This window comes from Mya arenaria, chromosome 5 (assembly GCF_026914265.1).
Source record: "Mya arenaria isolate MELC-2E11 chromosome 5, ASM2691426v1".
Taxonomy (NCBI): domain Eukaryota; kingdom Metazoa; phylum Mollusca; class Bivalvia; order Myida; family Myidae; genus Mya; species Mya arenaria.
In genome coordinates, this window is record NC_069126.1 from 78,117,995 (window position 1) to 78,137,951 (window position 19,957).

The following is a 19,957-nucleotide window of genomic DNA, read 5'->3' on the forward strand; positions in this document are numbered from 1 at the left end:
CAATTATATTATTTTTTTGAAGCTAATAAGTAATTATTTATTGTTGGTTTGGTAATAAAATAGGAACACAACATGATAAAGAATGTACCGTTTATTAAAATAATGGCACACATGAATCAACGTTAACTTTTGGATTAACAGATGTTTATATTACGGTATTGATGACACAGATAATCATGCATTAATGTATACAATATGTAAAACATTAGAACATTTATTTCTACAGCCCATATGGCTTTTATATTAAAGTTCAGTGAAGACGCGTTTATCAAACACAATGTTGTAGTCTGTAACTTTACGTTTAGTCATCACACATCGAACGGTATGATTATTTACAATATGTTTACATATACAACAAAGATACGACTAACTTTGCTGTTAACAGTGATCATGTCTTTAATTATATTGAAAGTTATATAAATCCTCTCAGTCCTGCACAACCACCCATTTTAATCCGCTGATAGGTCATGGCGGAACCCTTCTTCAGTATTAAATACAAATAAAATATAACCATGACAGCATTTGTTGTTAAGGTCAGACACCACTTAATAAATTTTCTATATATTCTAAAATCAATTGACCAATTTGCATGGAAGATTCCATTGATTTCTAGTGCTTCACGACCCCAACACCATCTAGGGGGATAAAGTTTCACTCATTTTCTAAACATTTAACAACAGTAGAGAACAGTTACGTTTCTCCTAAGAAAAAGAAATGGTTGAAGGTAACCGCTGTGTATTCGGTAAAATGACAGTATATTTTGTATACGGACAAACAATGTAGTGAAAATGTAAACAATACAAAGTAGATCAAGTAGATCCAGCTTATTCAGCCTTTTTTGAAATCACAAACCATTCAGCTTAAAAACCTACAAATATGAGAGGTAGTCAATGGTCTGTGATGGTTAAGCCATGCTTTGATTTACTGCCATGTTTCAATTACAAGAATTAAAGCATGTTACAATTTTAGTATTAATGGATCATGCAAGCAAAACAACTAAGAGGGTATGGGTCCAAGTCCAAGAATAAATATTTGTCAACTAGAAGTATTTTTTTGTATTGAGTGGAAACATTTGGCTGGGACGGGGTGCCAAATGTATGAACAGTTTCCACCGGAAGTGCTGGATAAACGCCGCTGGCTGATCCCCATGATGAAGGAAGCCAGGAAAGAGGGCAAGCGAGCATGGATTGCTTATGACACCCTGTACGTGGGCGGCAAGCTGGTGTGGCTGTAGGGGCACGTAGGGGGTGAACTATCCATCCTTTCGTGGAATGTCCATGGACTTACGAGGGAGAAGAAGGAGAGCATTGAGTTTGTAAATATTTTAGAAAAACACGATATTTGTTTTTTATACGAGTCATGGTGTGATTCTACTAGTAATATAGATTTAAATGTAATAATAAATCGTATACTTTTTATCGTAAATTTCAACATAGGAACGCTAAACGAAATAGTGGTGGAATAGTTTTACATTACAAAAAACATTTAAGTGATGGTATTGAAGTAATTAAAAATCATTTTGATACAATAATTTGGCTTAAACTTGATCGCACCTTTTTTAACATCCCCGAAGATATTTATTTATGTGGTACCTACATTTGGGGTGAGGACTCGCCCATATACAATACTGTTTATGTTGATTTATTTGATATCTTAGAAAATGATCTGTTTTTATACGATAGTCTTGGTTGTGTATTTGTTTGTGGTGATTTGAATAGTAGGGTTGGAAATAAAAACAAAACACTATGTTATTCATGATAAATATAACTCTTATACTGATAGTCATGATTACGAATCTGATTGCACTCCTGACAGGGCCTCAATCGACAGATCAAATAATAATCATGGGATAAAACTATCAACATACATTTATGTCACATAACGGCTATTCTTTGATTGACTTTTTGTTATCGAGTGAGCGAAATTTTTCACAGATTAAAGATTTTTCTATAGAATCATTCAATGAATGGAGCGATCACGCTCCGCTAAATATTGCATTACTATGTAATAGTATTGTACCTGATACTACAAACTACTCAGAGATTAAATACAAATGGAATGTCTCTTTTAAGGACCAGTTTCGCTCCGGGATTATTGCAAATTTACGTACTTTTAATAATATTGTTAATAGTGCAGATTGCTCAAGCAAAGACTCTGTTAATAATATGTTACTTATGTTTACGAACACAATACGGAGTGTAGCCGACCCATTGTTTTCTAAAGAATGTTTTTATAAAGATGAGGTATATTTTACAAATTATACACATAGTAATAAAAACTAGTTTGACCAAGATTGTATTGTTGCACGAAACCTGTATTTAGAAGCACTAAGAAGTATCAATAAGGATAACTCAGATGCTAACAGATTGATTTTATGTGATCGGAAAAATAATTATAAGAATATTGTCCGTAAAAAGAAGAATGTTGATTATAAAAAGAGAATAAGCGATATTGAAAACATAATAAAGAGCAAACCTAGAGAGTTTTGAAAACATTTTAAGTCTAAATCCTCTAATGAATTAAACAAAATACCACTTAACGAATTTCGGGAATATTTTGAAACAGTTAGCAATAACAGTTTTGGTGGTATTAATCACGATGCAGAAAATTTTAATCATGATTTTAATGATCAAAATAGTTATTTTCCTGAACTGGATGAACCTATAACTGTACAAGAAATTATAAATGCTGTTAAGTCATTGAAACAATGTAAAGCCTACGGCAGTGATTATTTGTAGAATGAATATTTTATCGAAACTGTTGATATATTATTTTCAAATCTATGCGATTTGTTTAACGGGTCATTTTCCCGAGCAATGGACTGAAGGTATTATTTTCTCCTTCATAAAAAGGGTTCAGAATCTGATGTCAATAATTACAGGGGAATTACTTTAGTTAACTGTTATCTCTGATACAAAATTATTTGTATGAAAATAAAAGACTATATATTATTTTTGTCGATATGATGAAATGTTTTGATACTGTTTATAGAAATGCATATTGGTTGAAGATGTATAAATGTGGAACACAAGAAAAATACTTAGAATTGTTCGAGACATGTATCAAAGAGTTAAATCATGTGTTAAATCATTGTCATCATATTCTGATAATTTTAATGATATTAATTGATGTTGATAGATTTATATCAGTTTTCAAATGAAGAATACATGATGCTTTTAAACAAGATGTATGGTGCTTAAGAAAACAGCACAGTGCCAGATAAGTATGTATTTTAAGGCTAGTTTTGAATGTGAAAGTTATTTAGACATTTTACCTCAACGTTTACGATTTTTCTTTTGTAGACTACGACTCTCTGTGCACCCACTTCATATTCAGACTAGTAGATACGCTAGAAATAATATTGTTCGAAACCAAAGATATTGTCTTTATTGTCATTCCAATGATATTGAAGACGAATTTCACTTCATCTGTGTGTGTCAAGATTTTAATGATTTTAGGAAGAAATATATTAAGAAATGCTATTATACAAAACCGTTTGTATTTAAATATTTACAACTCCTGCAATCTAATAATAAAATAGAGCTTATAACACTTTGTCTGTTTGTTACAGATTAGCTTAAAGTAAGATGTTAGAATTAATATTGTAACATTTGTTCATCCTCTGATATTTAGATAGATGATTTTTGTGTTTATATATGTATGTATATATATTTGTTTGTATTACATTGTTTGTTATTATGCATACACGTTGACATTGATCATTATAAACATATGTGTTGATGACGATGTACAATGTACAAGTCGAAATAAACTGTCTGTCTGTCTGTCTGTCTGTTATTGTGTTCCGCCTAACAGGTCAATTTCCTTTAAGGCATCCTATCTGTAACCGCTGATCCTTGGGTAAGTCTCATCCATGAACTTTTTTCCTTTCATTTAAATGTTTAAAGAAGAACATTAATGACCCTAAAGCCAAAAAAGTTAGATGACATCAGTTTGCAGTACTTACTTCAAGCGAGTCAGTTCCAAGTCCATTTGCAGTACTTACTTCGAGCGAGTCAGTTCCAAGTCCATTTGCAGTACTTACTTCGAGCGAGTCAGTTCCAAGTCCATTTGCAGTACTTACTTCAAGCGAGTCAGTTCCAAGTCCATTTGCAGTACTTACTTTGAGCGAGTCAGTTCCAAGTCCATTTGCAGTACAAACTTCGAGCGAGTCAGTTCCAAGTCCATTTGCAGTACTTACTTCAAGCGAGTCAGTTCCAAGTCCATTTGCAGTACTTACTTCAAGCGAGTCAGTTCCAAGTCCATTTGCAGTTCTTACTTCAAGCGAGTCAGTTCCAAGTCCAGATGTCACTAGCACCTGACTGTACCTGTTTGTATTTGTTTTACTTTTGCAGTAAAAACAACAACTGTGTATAGATATATATGTTATATGTTGACCTTTTGTAGCTGTCAGATATATCTTAGCCTAAATATGACAATTAAAACTTCTTCGTTAACTGTATATGTTGAGAAAGCAGTGTTAAAGCAAATTTAAAAAAAAAGTTATGATATCCATGCTTTTGAGTCAATTGAATACCTATGTTTAAGTGGCACTGTTTAAAATTTGAAATTGATGTTCAACCTCAAAGGTTGGAGAATATATAAATTGTTTTGGAAGTGTTGCCTGAATTGCTACGTGGTTATCAATGTCTTTAATGGCATAGACCATGATAAAACGAGTATGTAATTACAACAGTAAATATAATGTAAGTGAAGTGGTGTAAATGAAGGATTGAAAGTCCGAGTTTGTGAGTCTTTGTCCATGGTAGCGATCCAGCTATGAATGTCTAAATCAAAGACGTTACAGTGTTGAAATTTCCTCAACTTTGATATATAAACATGTCGGAAGTGCACCTCGCTAATAATCCGACGGTCGTTAACGGCGCCGGTGCAAGCCCCATACAACTTATTTCAAGTTCAGAATGTTTTCATGATAGACCTTATAAAATAAAGTTATTATTGGCAAGTATTAGAAGGGTAACACGTAAGGTGAGCAGCACCCTTCATCCTCGCACCCTCTAAATCCGCTGATGTGTCCTTGCCAAACCCTTCTTCTGTTAATTATTGCACATACATAAACACTATGTGTATTATTATTCAATCGCCAATATATTAAGGACAGGTTATAAAATACGTATTTAGGTTTCAAAGCGGTTCTAATTTTAATTAAATTTGATAAGAGATCAAATGATTTATTCACACTTAGACTGACTGTATTTGCCCGTCTACAGACCTTATCTGTTTGTACTAAAAGCGTTTGTTACTTTGCCAATTTAGCTTGTATTTTATTAAGCAGTGCAATCATTGCACAATATCAAATATTGAGTTAAAGTTTTGTAAATATAGTGGAGAAATATATTTCTAAACTTCAAATCATAAAAAGTTTTAATGGCGCCTGTTATATCTGGACATAATGTTGAGTTTCAGGTTATAGAAATAAATGGTAAAACATTTTATGTTGCTATTTTCACGCAATAACCGCTGTCGTACGTATATTGTTGCCTTTTTAGTTTTTATCATGCAACGCTTTTGTTCGTATTGTGATGTTATTTACCATTCAACAACCGTTGTTTTTTTATAATACTTTGCTGTATAATTATAAAAAACGATATTTTTACGTATTACGTTGTACTTTCACCATTAACAACCGCTCTTATACGTTGTTTTATCATTAACAACCGCTCTTATACGTTGTTTTATCATTAACAACCGCTGTTATATGTATTATTTCGCTTTTTACAATGTAACATCCGCTGTTATACGTATTAAGTTACTTTTGTTAACAACCGCTGTTTTACATGCTATGTTGATTTTATGCAACAACTGCCGGTGTAATATTATGTTGTTTTATATCATGCAACAACATCTGATGCTGTACTTTGATTGTAAAACATACTACTTATATTATTATCGCTTACAAGCACCACTACTTTCAGCACTACTATTACCATACCACAACCTCATGTCAACTAATATCACTGCTACTTCCACTTCTATTTAAACTACTACCACTATTACTATCACTACTTTTCCATTACAACTACCACTACTACTACCACTACTACTACCACTACCACTACCACTTCTATTTCTTTTGCACCACCACCACCACCACCACCAACACCAACAACAACAACAACAACAACAACAAATACCACAACTACTACCACTACTACTACCACTACTACTATAACTTCTATTTCTTTTGCACCACCACCACCACCACCACCTCCACCTTAATCACAATCACCACTACCACCACCAACACCACCACCACCACCACCACTACCACCACCACCACCACCACCACCACTACTACTACTACTACTACTACTACTACTACTACTACTACTACTACTACTACAACAACTACTGATACTGATACTTCTACTTCTACCACAACTTCTTCTCGCATAATTTGACATCTAATTGTGCCTTTGATATTTTCCTACTCGTATTTAATTGAAATACTTGGTTTTTCTGCAGATGAGTGCGGTCACTTTCCCCTGCGTGGTCCATTGTGTGATTTTGATGATGCCGTCTGTCATAAAGCAGTGCGATCATAGGTCTGAAGTTGGAGGCAACATGTTCACTCTCATTGCAACCATTATCGAGGCTGCTCGTTGGCATGGCGATTGTCCGCTACAAATGTTGTTCACATCTGGGAAAGACGATGAATTGATCCGGTTTGGACTAGTTGAACTTTTTACGTTCATACCGACTATCATTCACATTTTGAGGATGTGTAGTGATTGCGAAAATACAAAATTATACGAAAATGAATGTTTAGGTTGTTACAGCGAATTAGGAAAACATGTGTTTCTGCTTCTTGTTAGTTGGCTTATCCATATTGTTGGCTTTGGTATAAGGCTGAAAAGGTGAATGAAATGACGCTTATTTAATTTGGAAGTGCATAGCACATTTAAGTATATGATTAAGTAGATGTCCAGTGTCATAACTGTGACTTAGATTTACCTGATAGCCGTATTTAAACAATAACGTGGTTTTCTTTCTTTATGAAGTATTATTGTTATTATAAAATAAACATAGCTGTTTTGCATTCTATATTGTAGAAAGCCTACCAAAGTTTCGCACTAAGTCTAGTACAATGTACTTCACACAAAGTTTAAGGTGGACGCCAGCTATAGCAATGGCCTAAGTTTTCCTATATTGATTTACTGCTTACCATTTCAGTTAAAATTCGGTGACCGCCTCAACTCTGATCATAAAGTTGTTTTTTTGTGTGTGTGTTTTTTTACATTATGCTACCAACTTCGTATTGAACACAGCTTGTATACAGAATATATAATAAACCTATCAAACCATGGAAAGTCAATACAAACATATAACCCATGTTTGTCGTGAAAGCATTTAACTAATTTTGAGAAAATTTAATAATTATCAAGGGAGGGAACTCTTTCTTAGCGCCGAATGTTTAATTGTCCGCCCTTCTTTATTTTGGCGTCTTTCTCACTTGTTCTCTAGTTTTAATCCGGTTCGGACGTGTGTTTTCTCCCTCCCTCCCGCCCGATTCTTTTCTTTCTTTTTGTCGAACAAGTTCTCAATTTTATCTTTGCTTACATAGTTACCCCTTTTCTTCCCTCTTTTATTTAAGGATATTGAATATTATATTATGTTTTTTTTTCACTTTATTATGCTTTCTGATGTAGTGTATCCTTGCATTGAGGATTTTTGGCTGCTTTTGACAAAACTTTATATCTATGTTAATTTCATTTACAATCTAGCAGCCCATTATTTCGGCCAAATTAAATTTATATTTTACATTTGTCTTTGTTTTTCCTGAGCGCAATAATTTTACACAGTTTAAGGTCACTGAAGAGCTCAAAGGCGCCCTGTGTTCGGCGTCCGTCGGCAACATTTTAAAACGTAAATAAAATCCTTGATTTTTGGTGTGCAGCTTCATGTTCGGGTTCTTAAACAAGACTGCTCAAATTGTGCCCATAGGGTCAAAGGTGGCCCCGTTCAATGGTTTATAAGTTTTCTATATACGTGTTTTGAAAAGTTTCTTCTCTTAAACTACAAGGCTCAGATCCGTGATATTTGGTAAGCAACATCATTTAATGATTATTTAAGAAAATTGTTGAACTTATGGCCCTGGGGTCAAATGAGGCCCCAGACCAAGGAGTCTCATGTTTTATTTATATACTAATATAGTAAATGTTGAAAATCATCTTTGAAAATGAGACCATTAATATTTTGCATGTACACTCAAGATGTGGATTCTTACCAAAGTTGTTTCGATAATGCCCTTTGTGTCAAAGCTTGCCATGCCCTGGGCCTTGCCATTTTTTTTAATAATTATCGCAATTCCGTAACTCTGATGTTGGTATTTGAACCTTGGGTTTCGAGACTTTTAGTTTAAAGACAACATTATTTCGCTTTCATACATTAAACCATCGACACCAGTGTCAGTAAAACCAAGGCATTGTATCTTTTAGCACTCTAAGTGCCTTAATAATGTTGTTTCTGTATGGGCAATCTAAGCGAGATAACATACACAAGTCACCTAACTTGCTCACCATTTTTAACTACCCTTGGTTATATTGTATACATGTGTATCCTGTCACTTGCACACTTGTACCTGTCCAATAACAGGGTGCAGTGTAAAATTAAGTTTATTTGGATAGTTGACACCGTGCTGCTTATATACATGTACAGTCCGTCGGTCATGTGGATGCGAAAATGGACTTCTTTTTGTTTCTGAAATGTCAAAAGCACAATTAATGCTTGAGAATCTTATCAATAATCTGCCAAAAACCGACCTGATTATGATTTACACATATTCACTTTAACTATATGCTTAGTGAGTATTTATTTATGTCAAGCCGTACTTAAATGCTATTATCATTATTAGTTCAGTTAATACACAGTTCTAATACTTTATGTTAGGTAAAGCTGTTCAGATAAAAAATTAAGTGCGTGACTCCGACTCACTGCCGACGAAACTCTTGGCTCATAAGCCGAAGGTTGGCTACGCTACTGCCACGGAAATTATGGCAGTGTCACTCAAAAAGTTTGAAGTGCCAAACAAAACGACGGAAGTACAAAAATAAATGAGTGGCAGTCAAGTGACCGCTACAAATAATGAAAGCACTGATAGTGCTGAACGGCTTGAGCGATGATTCCTTTTATTGAATACTCGCTCGATAAGACCACGCACTTACCGACGCACTCATACACCCATAATAAGCTAACTTTTTCACTGCTTCTGATCAGTGCAGAAGGGAGAAAATCGAATGAATTAATTTTGTATTGGATATCTGATTTTCCTCCCCTTACCTTATTTTAGAATTATTATTCAGTATAATTAAAATTATCTGCCAGGGGTTTTCCAGTTAATAGGAGTTTACCTTTCTGTATTTACTGTTAATATACGCAAACTATTACGCACACTTACTTTTGACTAAACATGGACTTACTTTTTAAATCTGGAACATTCTAGTATGATTTTCAACTCCACATGGACTCAATTGAAATTTTGTGGTCTATAACAAAAGTCTTGAGATAAAGCTCAACCCTTAAAATACGTCTTTGAAAAAGTACGCTTATTCCTTTATTCACGTTTATATCAATATGAGTGATAATAATTATTTCTCATGAAATTTAAAAAGTTTGAATCTGAGTCTCAAACTCAGACTAAATACGTTAGTGAATACGTACACAATTGCTCGTGCTTGAATAATTGTAAAGCCATACCCCTTTTAACTTTGAAATAACAGACGAGTGGCGGTTTTCACTACATGGCTTGATTGTTATTTGAAATCAATGCAATATCAGATTTGTCATTAATGATCTTTTACCTTTTTCCATTGTTTTCAAAAGGTATTCAAATTTGTGGAAGCTCAGCTTATTAATTAGGATGTTGACATATCGATAGATGGAAATGTTTATTATATCAAACTATCTATAATCGTAAGAAGCAACGAAACAATAACGTGTTTGTACGTATCTATTTATTTTCGTTCTTGTTTTGTTTCCAAATATAGATATTTCCTTTACAAACTCCTATGTACAGTTATCTTTGTTCATCGTTCGATGGATGTGTTCAGATGTTCAGCCTTGATAGTAAGAAGTTTTAACGGATATCTAATAAAAGGTTTACAACCTCTAAATTTGTCAACCCTTTATAAATGATTATAGAAAATCAAATCAAGAAACAAAAAAATGCAATACAATCTTATCAATCAAATGTCCCTTTTCAGACAATGTTTGATAAGGCCTTAAAAAGAATGACTTTTATAAACAGGATTTAAAAAACACTTCAAATCAGGCTTCACCTGTCTCCGAAATAGCACCGAAACAAAAAGGAGTATTAGGAGAAGGAAGAGCATGATTAGCTACGTACATCAATATTGCCTTTCTTGAGTAGGTCGACAGTGCATTTTGTCAATCTAATTGAATGCTATGTGATAGCTCCGTTCGACTACGTTTCCCCGAGGTATTGAAAGGGATAATGTTGTTCGGTTAGCACACTCGCTTCTTACCTAAGCGACTCGGGTTCGATTCCCGGCCTGGGTGCATGTAAGTTTGGTTTGTGGTCACAGAGCCGGACAAGTTTGTTTCCTCTGGGTACTCCGGTTTCTCACACAAGACAAGACCACACTCTAAATTAAAATCGTGCCAAGGATAGTGATTAATATAATGCTGTTTTATTATCTTTATAAATTAAATAAGATTTAAGTAAACAAAAAGAACGAGATTATGTGGACTTTTAAGAAGGAAATATCTATTTTGTATCACCAATCAATTTTCACGATATTATTATACTAAAGTTATAAGCTAAACATAAGACATTAATATTTTTATTTTGAATAGCTCTTTGTTACACCACAATAGCTAAAATGTATTTTAGTTTTTTAGAACAAAGAAGAATTAAAACACGTGTCTTATCGTACTGTTCATTACTTAAGTGAGAGACGGTGCAACAACATGCAACAATATGATGCGAGATCATGAGACAGTCCAAATTGTCGCCAGCTGTTGTTCACAAATATAATATAAGACGGTTGTAGCAATTTAACAATATTACAATTGTTTTCATTCCAGGGTAGATGAGTGTTTTACATTTTTTTCGGATTCATGATCTGTTATTTTGTACAGCGTATTGAAGTCAAAGAACACTTTACATCTTAGTTATTATATAAAATTTAAATATTCATAAACGATAATTTTGCTCAAGTCAAGGATTCATAACAGAACAAAACATAAAGAAAACCAATAATTCAATGGTTACATTTTTAACCATTTATGTCAATCGTAACAACTCGACCATCTCTGGAAATCTTTGAGATAGACCTCGTTCAATTGCATTCATAGAAATAAAGGGGAGTGTGAAATGAAAATCTTAAGCAGATGTTTAAAATCTTAAAGCAATGCAACGAAATGATATAATGCATGGACTAAAACACTATTTTTGACGAAAACTGTCCTTTATCAAGCTGATGCATACATAGTATTACAATGATTAATGTGTCGTCCAAGTTCTTGAATGTTTCACCAACTCCAATAATTTTGATCCGAAAACAAATACGAATTTCTTGAAATTAACATGTTGTTAATGTTCGGCAAGATACTATCGAATTTATTTGAAATATTGGTAAAGTGCACAAAAAACTTATCTTGCAATTAGCATTTACTTTCTTTAAGCATAATGAATTGACCTATGGACAACGTGAGACAACTCGTCTCTACATATTCACATATTCCTTTTCCCAAACCATTATCTTTAAATTTAATTTTATCATTATCACTTTCATTTTTAGAATGGTGAAAAACAACACCGACCAAAACACATATGCCTTTATACCGCGTATCCTAAATATTTTTACAAAGTCACCAACAACCAGACACCTACCGGTGTGAACAAGATGAGGAGGCAGAAGCTTTTGAAGTAAGCAGTAGCCGTACCAGTGTCTAAAGACTATTGCGTTTATAATATTGTTGGTCATAACACAGTGATGATCGGATAAAACGGAGGCTTCATTGTGCTTACAAAGTGCATGTTAGCGCGTTTGACAATTTCCAGTTGGATTTTTCTATTTATTGAAAGGAACCCAGCTCTCATAGATTTCTAACTTCCGTTCAAGTTTGATTAAGATACTATCAACACCGAAGATTTAATTGTGTTTATAATATAGTGGGTCATAACCTAGTCATGCAAGCAATTGTTTACGGATGCATGGTCGACTGTCACAATAGACGCATGGGCTTTTCTGGAAATTGGAAAGAAGAGATAAAAATGGAACAAATGGCATTTACATAAGAAATACCAGAGACAGTGTCATGGTTAACACACATGCATTTCTACTAAGTAAGATATATCTTTACACAAAATTAGAATACAATGCCCAAATAACCTTTGTACTGCACTCCACCTCAATCAAACCTTTCTGTAAATACCAAGCTGTCACAGTTGGTGGCGAATGCCCCAAAATGCCACAAAGTTCAATATATTATGCAATTACTAATATGCCTACAATCAGAAACAGCGTACAAGCATATGTCGTTATTTCCCCGTTTCCCGAACACATGTGCTATACAGCGTGCGTTATACGTTATACGTTTATGCAGCAGTCCATATTGACTAAACGCAAAAAAAGGCCTTGACTTTTGAGGTAGGGATGTTGGTTTTTCAGACGACACGTCGTCTTTATGTACCGAACTCATGTGCTAATTCATTATAAAATATCTCCGTGCACCATGATACAGCCTGGACACGATCAACTATACTCTTATTGTTGTGCATATATGCAGAACTTCTTTATGATTAGTGTGACGTTGCATTTCATTTAGGGTCATACGTCTTTAACGCGACACATCGCCATTTTGTTCCAAGCACATGTGTCATTTTAAATCCCTCCGTGCATTTTACAGCCTTGACACGACTAAATTTACTGTATAATCAATTGTTCAGCATTCCGTAAGGTTAACTTGTAAGTTTGATCTGATCTTTAAAGGTGGACACGTAGGTCTTGCGAGAGACACGTCGTCGTTATATCGATGAGAAGGTTACAGACTGTACCCGACCAGCTATACAGCGTTTATGCAGCAGTCCATATTGACTAAACTCAAAGAAAGGCCTTGACTTTTGAGGTAGGGATGTGGGTTTTGCAGACGACACGTCGTCTTTATGTACCGAACTCATGTGCTAATTCATTTTAAAATATCCCTGTGCATGACAAAGGTACGGCCCGGACACGACAAACTATACTGTTTATTCAGAAGTATCATTCCATAATGATAAAACATCAATAATTCAAATATAGACTTGTCACCTTGTTGATACTTCATTAAAATACATATTTAATAAAGTGTTAGGATACTGCGTTTTACAGTGTAATTAAAATTTAGTCAAGAAAAATGACTCATGCTTGGGCACCTTATTTTGTTCGTCACCTGTTATTATGATGTTGATGTTTATTGTGCATTTACCACAATGCATTGTGCATATTTACCAGATGTCAAGATATTTAAAGAGGAAAAAGAAAAAAAAGAAAATTAGTTTGAGATGTATTATTCATATCGTGGTTGCATGTTTAACATGTATATTTTGATCAGAGAATTAAAGCCATAACTTGTTTTAAGTTTTTAATATAAGAACAAATGAAAACTTATTTGAACTGCGATTTCATATAAAATGTGAAATGTTACCGAATAGTGTTTTAACTTTAATATAAGTTAAATTTGATTCATGAACTGTTCAATATATTATATAGACTAATGATAGTTCCCTAGACGAATTATATTATTATTATTATTATACCTTTATTTGAGTCTCGTCCATATACATACTAAAAATTCCATGCAATACATAAAACATATGGCCATTCTATACAGAATTACAAGGAACTATTTGACATATTCACAGAACATATTATCACAAAATAAATAATTATTGTTATAAAATATGTCACTGATACTGACTGATAAAAACACCTGTACGTACAGATTAAACATAAATATGCCACACAAACAATTTTCGTCCATCAATGAAAATAAGATTTGCTGTTACAGCTTATAGAAAAAGTGAAACACCCGACTTATTACTGACAAAAGCTCCCAGAAACACTAAAACAGGTAGGTGAACTTGGAATAATAGACCAGTATATAGAAGGTTCACCTAATAATAAGGAACCAATATCATTTGTGTGACGTTTTAAAATATAGCCCTCACAAAGTACAATAAAGAAACATCTACACACTCAAAAGCATATACATGACCGCAATGACTGTTTACACAGATACAACTGTTTCAGTTTAAAATCACAGGTTTTGGCAGCAAGTCGTAGCAATGCAGAATGACAGGGTATAAATTTCAACTTTTCAGTATTACTCATAGTTAGAAATAAGTTATCAGTTTCAACGGCCTTAGCAAACAATGTAACACAGTAATCATCATATTCTTTACAATCAACGATAACATGAGACTCATTTTCTACAGTATCACAAAAAGGGCATTTTCTAGCTTCAACAGGTAAGTTTTTATATCTGTCAGTTTCAATTCGTAGAGGGGCTTCACCACATCTAAATTTACTCAGTGTCGACCTATGAATGTCTTCGTATAAATAACATAGAAACACCCTTTCCCGCTTTTCAATTATCGCTATAAAGTGACAAAAACTGCCCAAACCAGTTTTGAAATGGCTACGTTGAGAAAAATTTCTCCCCAATACGATAAAACGGGGAGAATAGCATCAATAAACTTTGATAAAAGCTATTGACCAAACATGAAATGCTTTTCATCGGCTATTAACTAAATGTAAATGGAAAAATCATCGGCCTCTTTATACAAACTACAAATGAAGAAATGAAATCGTGAAAACAATAAACTTGAATCAAAGATTTAGAGTGTTTTTAGTTATGGTCATACAAGGTGCTGATGTATTATATGCTTTGGTCATCTTAACATTTGCCACATCATTATTTTAGTGCAATTAGTATTTTTCGTCTGTATATGGTCGGAAAATCTTGTCCCTGGTATAGTCTCCACTGCGGCCATACCAAGTCATTCATCTCTTGCCATACATTGATGAAGCTATGAGATCTTCCTGCCTGCCTAAACATCTCCTCCACCTCTATTCCAGGTAAGCAGTAAGCCCACCACATGTTCCACATCTCCACCCATAGCTTCTCGAGCTTGTCCCTCCATCGCCCCTGCTTTATCAGTTCAGCTGAAGGCATCTGCAAGGCTAAACGCACTTTAGGGCATCTCATTATCACAAGGGGACCTTCTTGTATCAGCATGTCTAGCTTAGCAATCAGGTGATGACGTTGTGTCAGGTTAATTCTGCCTCTAAGGAGGTTCCTGTCCGGGATCATGTAATAGGGAAGGAAGTTATCTCTGATTGATTGTTGTAGCACTTTTACGCAGGAAATGATATTAACAACCAGATTGGAATCTTCTTCTTTAGCCTTGCGTATAAGTTCCAGTCTGTAATACCCAGGGTTGCAGTACTCATTATCCATGATGAACTCGGTGAGAGTGTCAGGCAATGAGCTGGTTCCATCTTCTTGCAGTCTACATACGACTGTTTCGTGGATAAACATCACGTCTCTATCACTCTCAAAGGGGCAACAATAGCCCTCTTGCTTACTGCCAATAGTGATCCCTAAGTAGTCCGTCCGGTGTCTGTTAAGTAGCCTATCCAACCGTTCAGTCGCTTCACACCGATATCTCACCATGGACTCACTGTAACCCAGCTGGTCTAACACCTCCGACACACGCACGGACATTGAGTATAGTTCATCTAGCAACTCTGAAACAGCATAAAACTTTAGGTTAAAGTGAACAAGATAATGCCAGTTCATTTAATGTAGATGTAATAAGCCGACAAAACACATTTTATTCTGAACTGTAGGGAAATACTCAATGAGGTTTTCCTGTTCACCACACACTCGGACAGACGCCGACGAGACATTATGTGGCAGTGCTGAATATTAAACCATGAGATGAATACGATTATACTTAAGGTATCATAAATATATAGTAGACATAATGAAATCGTAGATGTTTATTGACGTCTTTCTTTACTGTAACGGTTATACAACTTAATGCGCTGTTCATTTACCCTTTTATTAATAACATAACTTGAGGCCTGTAATGTCATGTATGGATATTGTTTCGACAACAACAGCATTTTATTTTGTATATACTTCATACCATCTGCACCTGTACCGAAGTGACCGTTGACAACGAATTCCATCAAGTGGTGTTTTGGGGGAAGCGAATCTGCATGAAAAAGCTTATTTGTAAACAAGTGCACAAATAAATGATAATGTATTTAATAGCAGAAAGCGCAAAAATATTAAATGATTGGTGAATGCCAAAAGATTTACTATGGTCTGCTATAGTCTCATAAGGTAGAAATACCGTATTTCTTTCAAATTAAACTTGGTATCCTTCATAAGAACTATTGTTTTTGACATTTATTCATACTTTTTGGAATATTAAAGCAACATTATTAAATGTGGTAAATCCCCTAGGGAGTAAGAGTGCATATTTAAGTAAATAAGAAATATCAAATAAAATTCAAATTCATTCTACGATGATAGTTATTTACAATTATACAGAACTCATTACATAGGACATCCAGTACAACTCGAAACTACAGGGAGCGAAAAGGAAATCACTCAATCTTTGAAATTTACTTTTGTAATATTAATATGAAAAAACCTACAGAAACAAGCCCTGTAGCAAAAAGTTTAAACATAAACCCTGTTTAATGACACAGGGTAAACGCCAAAGACACAGAACACAAAAAAAAAAAATCACAAAACAGAAACATGGAACAACAGCACAAAACTCCACAAAAAACACAGTACATATATACTATTTAGGAAAGGTGTGTTTATCTAGGATTGTTAAGTAATAACTTAATAGTCTTATCTTAATCAGGTACAAAAGGTTTAAAAATGTTTCGGTGACACACTTCAAAGAATCATTGTACGTGAAAATTTTCTGTAGATATATTCAGTCTAATAACAAAACAGAAAGAAAGTATGTGTCGAAGTGAAAAGTTATATTCAATACAAACTTATTGATTTTAGCAATGGTGTTTACTATAAAAACGTACTTATTTTGATTCAGGTAAGAGAGAAAGAACACCAGAAGTATAGCATATACTATAAATATTACAACTAAAGACTTTCAGATTTGTTTAACTATACCCTTAAAGTTGCCGACTCGCTTATTTTTTATAGCAAGACAACATATTTGCTCAAAAAAGGTTTTGAAAACGACAATTTTCATTTTCGCGTAATCAGTTCAGTTAGAGCGTGATTGGTTGATAAACATTATCACGTGATTTTATCAATGTATGCTTATTTATGATAGTCCTCGTGGTATTTAGGTAAAAATGTCTTGACTTAATAGGCGTGGGTTCGCACCCCACTAAAACCCCTTTTTATTCTTTAAAATCTGCAAATCGAGTGTTAAATAATGATAAAATAAGTGTATTCAGATGCATTACCGGGAAATTGTTAAAACCAAAAACATCTGAGTTTAAAATACGCAATTCTAATTTAGGTGTTATAAAATCACGTGTTATATATATATATATATATATATATATATATATATATATATATATATATATATATAACACGTGATATATATATGTAATTTAATTTGCAGCACGGTCAAACCGACTGTCTTTGATGTGTTGTCCCTTAGGCGACAAATCGCCAATACATTAAGGTTGAATAACTCTACAAAATATGAAGCAAAACGTCCGTGCTAGAGTTTAGATTGTCTAGGAACATAGAATATTGATTTATCCCTACGATTGTGTTATGCATATTGGCAATAATGATAAGTCCTTTGTGTTTGCTTGTTGCGCACTCAGATAAGGACCAAACTGCGTTCCAGCTAATTTAACACTTAACAACGAGTCGTTTGGCTGCAATACTCATAAATTAGAGCTTGCACAATAATTTCGAACATAGGATATTACTCCACCTGAATTTCTAGTACCGCTTTGAAGCGTTTCTTTTAATGTTGGAATCTGCTTTTTAATCATTGCTACCTAAGTTTCAGTTAAACATAATATATCAGTTTTATCGAATATCGACCGTAGACTACTGTATTTAAGTATGTTTTAAACTATAACGTTTTTATGATGACATTTTCTTAAGGCCAATGATTATTTTTATATGTTTTCGTTTCCGATAAGCATTGTGACACTTCCAAACGGAACACCAGGTTTATTTTTTGCGCTCTAGACAATTACAATCGTACTGTTTACATCATCTGGTTAATGTACACCGCTAGTAAAGCTTAAATTTGCGAATATGTCTGGATATGCTTATCTTCCAGTCATGAGGGGCGCAATCAGAGTAAGCTTCTTGATCACCGGGTATTGTGTTTTAAACACAACCGACGCTGACTGACGGCTGTAGTACTAGTGCGTCTTCAACGGATACATGTGTCAAATTACGCCGTTGGGATATTTTCTCTAGTACGTATATACGGTATGCTTGTTGTTAAACACATCAATTATCGATTTTTATAGCCGACGAGTTCGGCTGAGTATTTTCATTGCACTTTGTTCGAATGGTAAGATTTTTAGTCCTTGCATGTTGGCAATCGTCATTTTTTTAATATTTCAAATGGCAGGTGTTGTCTCGATCAACAATATTCCGTGGGCCTGCGATGTTTATCGCGAGACACATGACTGCGTCCACTTTAGGTTGATAACCAATGTGTGCTCTACAAGGGTGCTGTATCCGTTTAATATGTTTCACATCAAATACGCTCTGGTCCAGGTTCATGTGATAGATAAAGTCACGCACTAAATCATTCCTCGTGCAGGAATTTAGATACCTGGGAAACCTTCGACACAGGGATTTTTACAAAGTCTCTCCTCCAGAGATAAACTTGCAATCTGTCAAATTCCTTTATAAGGGGCAAACATGGGCATGTGCATTAACAAGCATACAAAGTAAAACTGTTTTACAAATAATATACGGATATTGTTACCCATTCATAGTCTTCATTATTCATTCAGTTTATTAAACTTAAATTTTGGGAACAGGTAAAACTCCTAAATAAGATCACTTATAACTTTTATGTATAGGGCATGTAATCAATCTGTATTGAGTTTTACAAACTCTCCGTTCTATTCAGTGTATCATTGAAAATGCATTTAAATTAGCAAGTATTTTATTACAAAGGTAAGTCTAAAATCTGACATAAATAGAATTGAAAGAAGGTTACTTATGCTAAGTAAATAATCTTTCTTCTCACCTTTATTTTTAAGTTCTTCTACAGGTGAATAGACATCTATTTTCTTTCACCTGCCATATAAAAAGATTTGGACAGCTTTATTCGCATGTACCTGTTTCAGACTTTATATTGTTTTCTTAAGATATATTTTAGAAATGTATCTTTTGTTAACAATGAACATATGTGCCTACGTAAGATAACACGCATAACCCACTTAATGTTATATGAATGTGTCTATGTATATAATTTATCACATAGCGTCTTTATACACTATACATGCGAAAAGAGTATTCACTGCTTTTGTCGTTTTGATACATTTTTTCTTATTATGAATACGCTTTGAAACAAGTAACATTTGAGTTTAATCGTACCTTAAGCATCATAGCACTGTCTGAAGAATAAATTAATGTATCTTCCAATTTCACAAAATCCAAATTAGCTCTCGCTAAATTTGAAATTGAAAACCAGTCTATTTTAAGGTTTGCTGATTTAAAAACTGGGGTTTATGCAATAAGTGCCGTGATCGAAACCTGCATACTCGTTTCAAATTTCTTAATTTTTTATGCTAATAACTTATCTTAAACAACACAACACAAAAATCAAGACAAATATGTCCATGAGTGTTCTGATTTAAAATAGAAAATGTATTAGACAAGTATAAAGTAATAAATTACATTACGAATGCATTCGTACTACCTTTTGACTGGTTTAAGA

At 34.0% G+C, this 19,957-nt stretch overlaps 1 protein-coding gene and 1 long non-coding RNA gene across 2 annotated transcripts; one reads left to right on the forward strand and one right to left on the reverse strand.

Annotated features, from left to right (window-relative positions):
• Positions 1 to 5,331: 5,331 nt before the first annotated feature.
• LOC128235172 (uncharacterized) lies at positions 5,332 to 7,782 on the forward strand. The gene is made up of 2 exons (XR_008261156.1): positions 5,332 to 5,443; positions 6,487 to 7,782. It is a non-coding gene; the product is annotated as an uncharacterized LOC128235172 (long non-coding RNA).
• Positions 7,783 to 13,665: 5,883 nt separating this feature from the next.
• Positions 13,666 to 19,711, reverse strand: LOC128236150 (uncharacterized). Its single transcript, XM_052951021.1, has 4 exons — positions 19,615 to 19,711; positions 19,265 to 19,314; positions 16,181 to 16,249; positions 13,666 to 15,776 (listed from the first exon to the last, which is right to left on the reverse strand). The coding sequence occupies exons 3-4, from the start codon at positions 16,221 to 16,223 to the stop codon at positions 14,941 to 14,943; spliced, it is 879 nt and encodes a 292-aa protein (XP_052806981.1). The 5' UTR covers positions 16,224 to 16,249; positions 19,265 to 19,314; positions 19,615 to 19,711; the 3' UTR covers positions 13,666 to 14,940.
• Between the last annotated feature and the right edge of the window lie 246 nt (positions 19,712 to 19,957).

Excerpts from the sequence above, each read along its gene's own strand:
- LOC128236150 (XM_052951021.1), bottom strand. The coding sequence starts at position 16,223 with ATGGAATTCGTTGTCAACGGTCACTTCGGTACAGGTGCAGATG. Across the intron at positions 15,777-16,180 it reads CTTCGGTACAGGTGCAGATG|AGTTGCTAGATGAACTATAC; the intron begins GTATGAAGTATA and ends ATGCTGTTTCAG.